Raw genomic sequence first — 12,482 nt, 5'->3', positions numbered from 1 at the left:
TATTTAAAATCTATTTTGTTAATTTCTGCACTCTGTACTGTAGAGCTGGACAACTGTTTTAGCTGTTACAACTTTAACAGTTGCTCCTCCCTGTGAAAACTTATTGACACCTATTTTTTTTTAGCAGCTCTCAGTAGTTTCCAACACGTCATGTTCTGCATTTCTTTGTGGTTTTCACACTTAGCTGAGCAGCAACTTGACCAAAGAACAAACAGAGAGGAAACTAAAGAAGACAAGCAAAGACTCTTCTGTTACAACTCCCCATATGTTTGTAAAGTATAAACTTGTAGAATTAATTCACTAAAACTGAAACACTCAGCAGTAACAAATGATATATATATAAAATATGAATAATTAACTGGTAAAATACTGTGTTCTAGTTCAGTTCTAGTTAGAGTGATCCACAATGAGGAGCTTTGAATGACAATAATGCAGATAAAATCATATTGGTGACATGATCCACTTTGTCTTATTCACTGATTCTTAACTTGTTATAAATCTGATTATGGTTTCTGATGTGCTCTGTGTTACAGTGGTACAGGGTCTGAATGACTTGGGAGTGACTTACACTTCTACTCACATCTGTGCCTTAAAAGGATCAACAGTGGACATACACTGCACCTACAGTTACCCATCCAGGATAAATAATGTTGATACTGCAGTTGATGAAATACTGTGGTTTACTAAAGAGAGTAATAATGAACCTGTGGATCTGAAAACAGACTCAGAGTACACAGGTCGTGTGCAGTATCACTGTGATAAGAACGACTGCACTCTGAGAATCGCAGACCTGAGAGAGAGCGATTCAGCCCAGTATCACTTCACATTCAAAACAAGAAGCTTTGAATGGAGGAGTAGTTTATCTGGAACAACTCTGACTGTCAGAGGTACTGATGAAAACAAACACTGACACATTACATTTAAACAAGCTGATTAGAAATGATGGCGAATTAATTATTTTCATCATTTTGTGTTCAAATTTATTCTAGGTTTTTGTCAAACCAGTTTAGTTGGTCACATATGAATTGTCATTTTAACTGTCGGCCTTTGTTTTTGTAGTTTGTGATGTAAAAATGATGTGTCTCTTTTTTTCCTCACAGATCCAAATCTACAAGTGCAGGTGGGCACGTCAACCATCTTTCAGGATTTTACCCGGGCAGAGCTAAAGTGTCACAGCAGCTGTCGTCTACCTGATCGTTCTTCCTTCATCTGGTACCAGAATGGAGAGGAAATTCAGAATAAAACATCTTCTACTTATGAAGGGTACTTTTATCCAACAGAGAGCTATTCCTGTGCTGTACAAGGACATGAAGATTACCGCTCTCCTTCAGTGTGTGAGTTTACCTAACTATGTCACTAACACAATGTCAAAATGTATCCAAGATAATAGACAGTTGATTTTAATATGAGTTGTATGAATATGTTTTCTCCTCCAGATGGTCCAAAGCTTCCCTCTGTGTCAGTGAGTCCCTCTGGTGAAATCATTGAGGGCAGTTCAGTGACTCTGACCTGTAGCAGTGATGCTAACCCAGCAGCTAAATACACCTGGTACAAGAAGAATGTAAATCCAGACCTTCAACCTCTCCGTAAAGAACCACAGCTTGTCATCAGCTCCATCCAGTCCTCTAACTCTGGAGAGTATTACTGTACAGCTGAGAACCAGCTGGGGAAGAAGACATCTGAATACATTATTGATATGAAATGTGAGTGAAACTGATTTTGAAAGCAACAGATAGAATACATTTGTCAGATTTATTTCATCTGGGTAACAAAGTCTGCTGTTATTTTACAACAAGCTCTAGTAGATTTTAAAGAGGCAGTTTAAATCACTATTGACATATTGACTCTGCGTTACAGGATGTTCAAACCATCAATATCATCATTCCTCTAAGGTGTCAGATGTATTAATCATTAATATAGAATATATTTTCCACTATAGTAACACATCCTCAATTTACTGATAATATATGTTAATTTAATTAATTGTTTAGTTTAATATTTCTTCTAGATGCTCCAAAGCTTCCCTCTGTGTCAGTGAGTCCCTCTGCTGAGATAGTGGAGGACAGTTCATTGACTCTGACCTGTAGCAGTGATGCTAACCCAGCAGCTAAATACACCTGGTACAAGAAGAATGTAAATCCAGACCATCAAACTCTCAGTAAAGAACCACAGTTTGTCTTCAGCTCCATCCAGTCCTCTGACTCTGGAGAGTATAACTGTACAGCTGAGAACCAGCTGGGGAAGAGTACATCTGAATACATCTTTATTGATGTGAAATGTGAGTGAAACAGAGTATTTATAAATATAAATATATAACACACAGCTGTTAATATCCTGAACCTTGTTAAAAAAAGAACACTGGGAGAGATTCCTCTGATAATTTCTACTTCATATTATTTATTTATTTTCATCCCTATATATATTGACACTCAGATGGGCCAAAGATTCCCTCTGTGTCAGTGATTCCCTCTACTGAGATAGTGGAGGGCAGTTCAGTGAATCTGACCTGTAGCAGTGATGCTAACCCAGCAGCTAATTACACCTGGTACAAGGACAACCAAACACTGCTTCCTGCACAAGAAGGATATTATAAATTCACTTCAATCAGCTCTGAGGACAGAGGGATGTACTACTGCAAGTCTGAGAATCAGTATGGACAGATCACCTCATTGTCTCTCTTCATAGATGTCCTGTGTAAGTAGTAAAGTGTAAATCCAAAACTTTAAGTCGACACAGTACCTATAATCCATGAGACCCCCCAATCCAAAATGTCATCAACACTTTCCTGAGCTCAGTCAGGAAAGTGACTTCCGTCTCTTTTCTTCCATTTTTCCTTCCTGTCTTCTTTTCGTTTGTTTCGTTCCTTTTATCCTTCCTTCCTTTTTTTCTTCCCTCCTTCCTTCCATCTTTTTAATGGTCCGGCCCACATGAGATCAAATTGGGCTGTATGTGGCCCTTGATTGAAAATTAGTTTGACTGCCAAGACAATACAAAGCAATGCTAAAATCAAATTAATTGACTCAACGTATAATACATCCTTGTATCCTGCATGATAATATTAATGAATGTTTTTTTGCACACCAGATGCTCCAAAGCTTCCCTCTGTGTCAGTGAGTCCCTCTGGTGAAATCATTGAGGGCAGTTCAGTGAATCTGACCTGTAGCAGTGATGCTAACCCAGCAGCTAATTACACCTGGTACAAGGAGAATGAAGACTCACCAAAAGCATCAGGACAGATCTTCACCATCACTGATGTCAGACCTGAACACAGTGGAAATTATTACTGTGAAGCCCAGAACAGAAGAGGACGTCATAACTCCACCTTACATCTAATTGTTGTGAAAGGTAAGTTCAGCTACACACACACTGCACTCAGACTCATTACACACCATGTGATGTGATGCAGGGGGGATTTCATTAACCTCCAGTTGCCAGTGTCTGCTAGCCCCAAGTTGATTACTTAAGAGCTAAGGATAGTATTCATAAGACATAAGACAGTAAAACATGGTTGGTTGATTCACTGGGGACTGCAGAATTCAAATAATAGATCTGAGCAAGGTAAAATTCTGAATGTTCTTATCATTGTGCTTCTTATTTACAAGTTTTATTTCAAATGTTTAGGCTAAAGTGATGCAGAAAATGTATATTTAACTAGTGGAGAGAGAGTTGTGCTCATGAATACAAGCAGCCAAGGTGAGATTTCTCAGTGCACTGCCAGTGTAAATATTGAGCTGCTGCATTTTTTCATTTAGTGGAGGAAGTTGAGATGTACAGTACTCAGACACATCCGATCAAGAGAAGGGTTTGGGACAAACTGTGGACACACTGGAGTAGATAAATCTCCAGCTGGTGTGGAAGAAGTTGGAGTTTATGCTGAACAAATGCAGGAACTTGTAAGAATGTTGTGAGGAATGTGATATATTTTAAAACAGCACCCTCTACTGGGGCAATTGACATTTATTGTCTGCTGCTCACTCAGCAATGCATCACACACTAACAGCTGTGCAGAGAAAGCTGCAGGAAGAGAGGAGAGTTTGCGTTGTGTTTTTACTTTTACTTGCAGAGTTCATAATCCAGATGATTACACTTATTGTAGTTGTTAGAGTAAGCTGACAGCAATGAACAACAGAGCTTTGGGGACACTTAATGCTTCATTAAGTTTCTGGTTGATATTAGCTCATTGCAACTTTAAATGTACACAGCTGATACATCATAGTTATGTCAGTGTCAATGAAAGAGTTTCAGTCAAGCTATTCTATATACAGCAGGCCTACCGGCTGACAGAATCCAACTGTATTGAGGTGTAAAAATACAAAGGCACATAACTTAACCCTAACCCTAACCCATAAGTACTACAAGTAACCTAATAATAAATAATATACAATAAAAATGTACAATAAAAATGTATGCAATATATTCTAAACTGAAAAGAGGTGTTGGAGTTTAAAATGAAGAGAACTGAATATACATATATTAACTGAAACATTGGACACAAACATGCTGTAACACCGTGATTAACTGTTAGTGTTTTCACCAGGAACAGGAAAATCAGTCGCTGCTGGAGTAACAGCTGCTGTTCTCCTGCTTGTCATAATCCTCTCTGTCTTCCTATGGATGAGGTAAGCAGTTCTGTTTCACTGAATCATTGTTCAAAATTCAGTCATTTGTGTTTTTAATTAATTCTCCTCACCAGGAAAAAGAGAGCCTCCAATCAATCGTCTGAGGCTGAGGAGAGACCAGACGACAAAGAGAGGGTGAGGAGGGAGAGTTATACTATTCTATCCTGGTTTCACACTTCCACACTCACTATCTTAAAGTGACACTAGAAAACTCATCTGGCTGGGAAGCTCGTCATGTTGTTTCTTAACAATCCGTCTTCACAGAAACCAACACTTTCCTCATTTCTATCACCCTCCAGACACAGCCAGCGGAGCAAGATAACATTCTGTACGCCAGCGTGGTCTTCTCCAACAACCAGGCAGATCCTCTCTACTCCAACATCGGTTCAGCTCAGCTCCACAGACACATGGAGGAACAAGAGGTTACCGAGTACGCTGCTGTCAAATTTAACAGAGCTGGTAATGCCCCGAGGTGAGCAGCTCTTCACACAAGAACACAGTAGTAACAGTCTTTTTCAGTTGTTACATCCTCCAGTTACATCTTTATTATTATGAATGTATAATTTAATACAATATCTTCAGATTAACCTGATTTATTGTTTTAATTTCCCCTCTCAGAACCAGAGGTCAGCAAACCTGGGAAGATCCAGCTGCACTGTACAGCACAGTCAACAAAACTTCATGAACACATCAGCAATTGAAAACTATAAGAAAATCTCCCCTGCTTACTTGGAATAATGCAAGTTATTATGCTTTTCCTTATTTTCAGTCATGTACATAATGTCACAATGTCAGCTGTTCATGTTTAAAGTGTCTGACATATCAAATAATGAGCCAAACGTATGTAGAAGTCTTCCCTGCTAGAAAAAACCACTAGCTTCAGTTTCTAAACATTTTTTTTGAATAACTTTTAGCCAGAGCTGATGATGGGATTTGTTGTTAAATTAAGATTTAATGGGACCATAATTTACAAAATTATCATTATCCTATATTGAAGAGAAATTGAAGGTAGCTATTGAGACCATAAACTCACTGTGAAAGTGTTTTTGGAGAGGAGTGGCGTCGCCCTCTGCTGGCGATTGCAGAGATTGCAGGTTTTAGGAACTGGAACTACCTGCTTGATATCAGTCAGTGCAACCTGTGGTAATCGACTCTAAGTAAGGAAGAGAATGGAATTAGGCCGGATTAGACCAAAAATCCTGCCTACTTAAGTGAAATAGTGGAAAAGGGGCGAGAAATAGAAATTTTGACTTAGAAATCTGAGAGGATTTAAGCTTTGTGTTGTTGTATTTTGTAAAATATTTTGTTATAAACCAATTAAGTGCTGCATATTTTCTGAGGTAATTAATTGATTTGCTCATTTTGGTTAAGGTACTGTTGTTTAATATTATGATATTTGTATATATTTGTGTTCTGTTTAATTTCAACTCAAATGGTCAATATTGGTTTTACATTCAAAAAGCAGTCAGTCCCTCTAAAGTGCCGTAAGCATGGTTAAATTTCATATATCTACTGCCATGTTTGAAAGTTTTTTTGTTTATTAATATGTATTATAAGTTTCACCCTAAACAGGTAAACCTTCGTGGTATCAACCTATAAAAATAAACTGAGCCCAGACACTCAATCATTCCTGTTTCTCACTTAAAAATAGTAAGCTTGTAGGGAGTTGCATGTTTAAAAAACACACTCGAGCATTAGAGATATTTTATTGACCAACCTGTAATTTCCTACTGGTGGCACTAGGTGTCAGCAGTAAGTTATGTTTCATTGCTGACAGACCATCTCCACTCTGTATTTTCTCTCTGTATTTACAATGTATCTCCCAGTTTTATTATCACAACCAATTTTATTGTCAGTCAAGTATCTGTTGTCAGTATTCTAACATTTGTCTTGCTAATTTTTTATACTGTAATATTACAATTGTCTATTTTTATACCTTCCTTATATACATTATTAGAGCTCATTTTTGTTCTATATCAAGATTTCAGTAATATGGAATTACATTTGTCCTTGTTCATTTTTTTTGTATTAAATAAAAATGTTCTCACTTCTACTTTGAGTAAATCAGAATTTTAGATTGTGAATAACGTCCAGTGATTGATGGTAAAATGTTCTCTCAGAGTGATTCAGTATTTGTAATGTTTTACTGTCCTCTAGTGGTGAAACATCAGTGTTGCAGATGAAGGCTTCATTGAGGTCTCCTTCCACTCTGCTTTAAAGAATAAAGCTGGTGATTTCATATATTTCATTGAGGCCCACTGTTGCACTGGGTGACGTTTTCCTTTCCCCCAAGGACAATGATTACTGTTGTTTGTTTAGAAATAGCTCCAAGACTTGAAAGAGCAATACAATTTTTAGTTTGCATTTACAGAGCTTTACTAGCTTATTGTGGTACAAATCACAACCTCTTGACTTTGCACACACAAAAGAACAAGAAGTGACAAAGCATGATAATTGCACTACATGGCTGGAGGTTCCTTTGACAGAAAAGATGAAGATACTTCTTAATCTGTAATCATTTTATCCTGGAAACCAAAATACGTGAAGCACTCTTCTCTCTGCTAAAACTGATAAGTGGTGAATCCCAGCCTAAAATTCAGGACACCAATCCATTGTAATGTCAGTGCTGGTCATACCCGCACTAAACTGTTTAGTCTAAACATCATTGTGGTCCACTGAACAAATTTATCATGACTTCCTCTGATTGTCCATAAATGTTAAGAAGGAACAAAATGAATGTGCATTTAAAAGCATTCAGTATGAACAATGAAGCTGATCAGTCTGTGTTCTTCTGTATTTTTAACACACTTCTCATGAATTAATTATAAACGTTCCTAATGTAAATCTTATGATGCATCGCACAGTGATTTTGTGAAGGACAGCACAAATTTCAAAACATTTACAATCACCATCAATCCAATAAGAAGAAGCAGGTGTTCAACCAAAGAGTGAAAAGCTCCACTTTTGCTCTATTTCTAGAAACATTAACAGGTTCATCAGTTAATGATGACTGTAACTTCCTTTAATGAGTGACGGCCACAACTGGTAAGTTCATGTTAGCACTTGAGAGAAATCATTTATCATTTATCATTTATTAATCAGCATTTTAAACAACAAAAACTAGCTAACTGTGTCATGATTTTTTCTTGACAGTATGCTTTAGTGTTTATGTTGTAATTACTGATATTAATGATTGTTTTTACGACTCTACTGTTTGGAGCAGAAACCAGCCACATTAAACACCAACTCAGAAGGAGCAGTCGTGTACTAAGAATACTTTCCTGAACACATCCCCTACACCCAACGACAAGCAGGCCAGCAGGCACCTGTATGGCAGTCAGAAGTGGAGGTAAAAGAACAAGATCAACAAAATACAGACTGACTTTTTCACATCTTACAAATGCGGTGCATCATTTCAAAACCATGTTGATGAAAAGTAATTTTCACTAGGAAATATCTGTAGCATGTTGAAGTTTTGCTAATTTGTGCACCTCTGACAGACCTGGACAGACGGTTGCGACCCTTATGAAAAAGGGAGAGATTAAAAACTTCTTAAATGTTCTTTTGTTTCTTTCAAATTTGATCTCTTGTGTGAGTGGGGATTTCTTTTGGCCAAACCACATAACATAACGAGTCTTGAATTTATAGATTAGTTCATAATTTGCAAAACAACCCACTGATCCTGTTCTTTATCTAACTTCTGTATTTAGAGGCATCATAAGGAGTATTGATGCAAAGAGGAAGTAAGTTGGACATGTTGGTACTCTCTTTCTATGTCCTATGTACAATATTTTATTGATAGGAGTGGTCTGTTTCTTGTGCCTGATGTTCACCTGTTGTTTGTATCATCTCCGAAGCCAGAGAGAGAGACAAGAGGAGCAGCCATGAGTTTAACAGCAGCAGCCGGTGGATTTGTTGTCTTCCTTTTCACTTTGCTAGGTACTGTATATATCTACATTTATTAAACATATTCAGAGGAGCCTAAAGTGTTTTTTAACAAAAACCAAATCCCATACCGTCATTGACTTTTTAAAACATTGCACCAAATCATCTTGTATTTGAATCTTAGTTGTCTGTGTTATATGTTTAACAGTGTTTTAATCCACACATGCATCACTCTGTATTCTCTTACCTGAGTATTGGGAATGTAAGCTTTGTACAGTTTAAGACAGTAAGTGTAGTGGAGGTGAAAGAAACATCTTACGCTGAATGTCCAGAAGTAATCAATCTTGTAAAGTGTATAAAACAGCATGTTATTGTCTTTATGGTCCATCCTGGATAATGATATGATAGCGCTGGATCAGGGCTGTAATTACACCTGTTTACTTAATTTCACAAGGATCATTTTTATTAAACAGGCAGTGCATTATGTGCACTGCCTGCTGGTGTACACATTTCAGTTTCAAAGCAGTTTGGAAGCATGTAGAGTTTGTTTCTGTGCAGATGTGTCTGACTCCAGGTAGTATCATCACAATATTGCAGCCAACCACCCATGACCCAGGACTGTCAAACTACTATATGTTTCATAGTCCTGGATCACCATCTCCATTAATTTAACTGAGGGACTCAGAATTTGTTATATGAAGAAAAAAAGAAAAGAAAAAGTTTTTTGAGAGAATGATTTTCAAGGACTTTCCTTCATTAATATTCAAAAGTGAGTGTTCCTCAGTTTTTCTCTCATTATCATACACCTGCAATAGCCAAGTTCAGTGTGTCAGTGTGACTTTTCCATGTTGTGCAGGATCAACAGTAATTTGAATTTTTTTCAACTCAGTGTTCTTCATTTCTCTGCAGTTTCCTCTTATACTCGGCAGTAACCTGACCACAAAGTGAGCAGAGAGGAAATATACTGTTCTCAAACAAACTGTCTGGCTGTTATCTGTTTAGTCAAATTTTAAATCAGAGAAGCAATACATTTCTGTTCTTTGATTGCATTGTCAGACTGTATAACATCCTTCCTCAATGCACAGAGCGATGAATAAAAAAAAAAAAGTTTATACTCTACTGTTCCAAAATAACACAAAAGAAAAGTCATGTTCAGGCTTGAAAAAGGATGTAGACATGCGAAAAAACAAACATGATGGAGAATAAACCTGTGTCTCCATGACCTAAATATTGATGGCCTGTCCCCTTATATAACTACAGGAAAAAAGTTAATTTTCTTTAGCAGACAGCATCTGAGGAACAAGGATTGCATTTCACTTAACTTGAAAAAGAGCTCCCACACAAAACAAAAATGCTTTATCACATACAAATAGCTACTTGTCACTTACAAAATACATCATATTAATACAATGAAACAATTACTAACTGGTCCCAAGCATGTAAATGTGAAACACTCTATGCATTAAAATATTTTCTAGTAAACCAACTTATATCCAGTATATACTCTAAACAAGCAACCAGATGTTGAACCAACTGTATATTGGACATGCACAAATAACCTAAAAGCAAGTTCCACTTGCAGATACAAACATACAGCTGTGGGTTCGTACTAATCAGGCGGGGAGTTCCGGTCCTCTGAAATTATGCCAACGCGGAAGTAATTTAAAACTGCATTCTATCAAAAGGCCACCAGGGGGCGACCGTTTTGGTGTCAAAAGGACTTCCTTCTCTATACAAGTCAATGGAGAATTCACCAACTTCTCACTTGATTTCTAACCTCAGTAAACGTTTTCAAAATGTGTTTATGGTCTCAATCGCTAGTTTAAAGCCTTCTTCAATGCAGTATGATGTTAATTTGTAAAATGTTGGCCTCCCTGATTTTATATTTGACGATAAAGCAGGGTATGCATTAGGGCGTGGCTACGTCGTGATTGACAGGTTGATTGGTTCACAGGTTCAGGAGGGCGCCTCATGCCCCTCCTGATGTCCATATAAGTAGAATCCGTGTTTTTATTTTTCCCGGCATGCACCGGAAATTTTCAAGATGGCGTTGCTCAGATCCGATACTATTGGCTTCCGAGCAGCAGTCCACAAACCAATGGATGACGTCACGGATGTTACGTCCATTTCTTCTATACATTCTATGGTACTAATAGAAGTGATATAAACATAATGTATCAACATGTGACTTTTGTCTTAATATGTGTCTTGAATTTATGAAAATGGGATGAAAACAACCTTTTTTGAGAAATGTAGATCAGTTCTTGAGCAGGTTTACATAATGATGCTCTTTCACAAATGTTCAACTCTGTCCTTTGTTGTTATGAATCTGATTGTGGTTTCTGATGTGCTCTGTGTTACAGTGGTACAGGGTCAGGACTGGGGAGTGACTTACAATTCTACTCACATATGTGCCTCAAAAGGATCAACAGTGGGCATGCACTGCACCTACACATACCAATCCAAGATAGAAGGCCAACGTACTGTAGTTGAAAAAACATTCTGGTTCATAAAATTGACATCTGACTTTTTGGATTTGAAAGACGACTCTGATTACGCAGGTCGTGTGCAGTATTACTGGGATAGCAATGAATGTACTCTGACAGTAACAGACCTGAGACTGAGTGACTCAGCTGAGTACAAGTTCAGGTTCATAACAAACCAAACAGGAGGGAAATATACTGGTTCACCTGGAGTCACTTTGACTGTTACAGGTAACATTTTAATATGAAGATTTAATATATTTCCCCCAAGTGTTCAAAGTGTAAGAAACTCCCCTGTTGATGTAATTGTATTTCCACACATGCTCAGTGGCAGAGAGCTGAGGAGTTTACATGAAATGATTATCACAATATGATCATGATTGCTCAGTTATTTAAGTTTTGACTGTTTCTACAAGCAATGACATTTTGTATTCTTCCTCACATATTCAGCTCTCCAGGTGCAGGTGACCAGAATAACATTCCATCAGTCACATTCAGAGGCGGAACTGAAATGTCTCAGCAGCTGCAGTTCAAACGATGATATTTCTTACATCTGGTTCAAGAATGGCGAGAAAATAATGGAGGAGGAAACTTCTGTTTATTCAGGGCAGTTTAATCCTGGTGACAACGTCTCCTGTGCTTTGAAAGGACATGAGGATTTCCCCTCTCCTACATTGTGTGAGTTTAACTCACTGTCTCTAACAAAATGCCAAATTTTAATCTAAAATAACAAGACAACATGTGGTTTTCAACATCAGAATATTAGCCTAGTTTAACTAGTTTACATCTATATTGCACCTTATAATTGATACATTTTTCTGTCTCTGTACATTTAAGCATCAATTTCCACTTTAAAAACTTGTTCTAATTTTTTTCAAAAACAATGTTTTTCCCTCCAGATGCTCCAATAGTTCCTTCAGTGTTGGTGACTCCGTCTGGTGACATCATGGAGGACAGTTCAGTGAATCTGACCTGTAGCAGTGATGCTAACATATCAGCTAAATACACCTGGTACAAGAAGAATGTAAATCCAGACCTTCAACCTCTCAGTAAAGAACCACAGCTTGTCTTCAGCTCCATCCAGTCCTCTGACTCTGGAGAGTATTACTGTACAGCTGAGAACCAGCTGGGGAAGTGGACATCTGAATACATCTTTATTGATGTGAAATGTGAGTAAAACTGCTAATTTTAAAATATACAAAGATATACATGTTGATGTTGCTATTGCAGGTCACTGAAAGGCACTATTATTTTTGAGAAGGGAATTTTCGTTGCAGTTGGCGTCCCCATTCCCTGATGCCCACTGCTGTCATTAATATTAACTGGTGCCATATATTTAATATAATATGTGGCATAAAGCAACACATCCTTATTTTATGCTTAATTTAAATTTCCACATCTCTTCCAGATGCTCCAAAGCTTCCCTCTGTGTCAGTGAATCCCTCTGGTGAGATAGTGGAGGGCAGTTCAGTGAATCTGACCTGTAGCAGTGATG

General features: G+C 37.6%; 1 protein-coding gene across 1 annotated transcript; it reads left to right on the top strand.

Annotated features, from left to right (window-relative positions):
* Window positions 1-505: 505 nt before the first annotated feature.
* On the top strand, window positions 506-5,304 carry LOC133986837 (B-cell receptor CD22-like). The gene is made up of 10 exons (XM_062426344.1): window positions 506-887; window positions 1,101-1,334; window positions 1,437-1,703; window positions 2,009-2,158; window positions 2,434-2,694; window positions 3,085-3,345; window positions 4,538-4,619; window positions 4,694-4,754; window positions 4,919-5,091; window positions 5,238-5,304. The coding sequence occupies exons 1-10, from the start codon at window positions 506-508 to the stop codon at window positions 5,302-5,304; spliced, it is 1,938 nt and encodes a 645-aa protein (XP_062282328.1).
* Window positions 5,305-12,482: the final 7,178 nt, after the last annotated feature.

This window comes from Scomber scombrus, chromosome 2 (genome assembly GCF_963691925.1).
Source record: "Scomber scombrus chromosome 2, fScoSco1.1, whole genome shotgun sequence".
Taxonomy (NCBI): Eukaryota; Metazoa; Chordata; class Actinopteri; order Scombriformes; family Scombridae; genus Scomber; species Scomber scombrus.
This window is presented reverse-complemented; position numbering and strand designations above follow the sequence as displayed.

Bases quoted from the DNA above. Each gene is read 5' to 3' on its own strand.
- LOC133986837 (XM_062426344.1), top strand. From the start codon at position 506: ATGGTTTCTGATGTGCTCTGTGTTACAGTGGTACAGGGTCTGAATGAC. The intron at 3,346-4,537 runs GTAAGTTCAGCT...TGTTTTCACCAG, and splicing joins ACATCTAATTGTTGTGAAAG to GAACAGGAAAATCAGTCGCT. The intron at 4,620-4,693 runs GTAAGCAGTTCT...TCTCCTCACCAG, and splicing joins TCTGTCTTCCTATGGATGAG to GAAAAAGAGAGCCTCCAATC.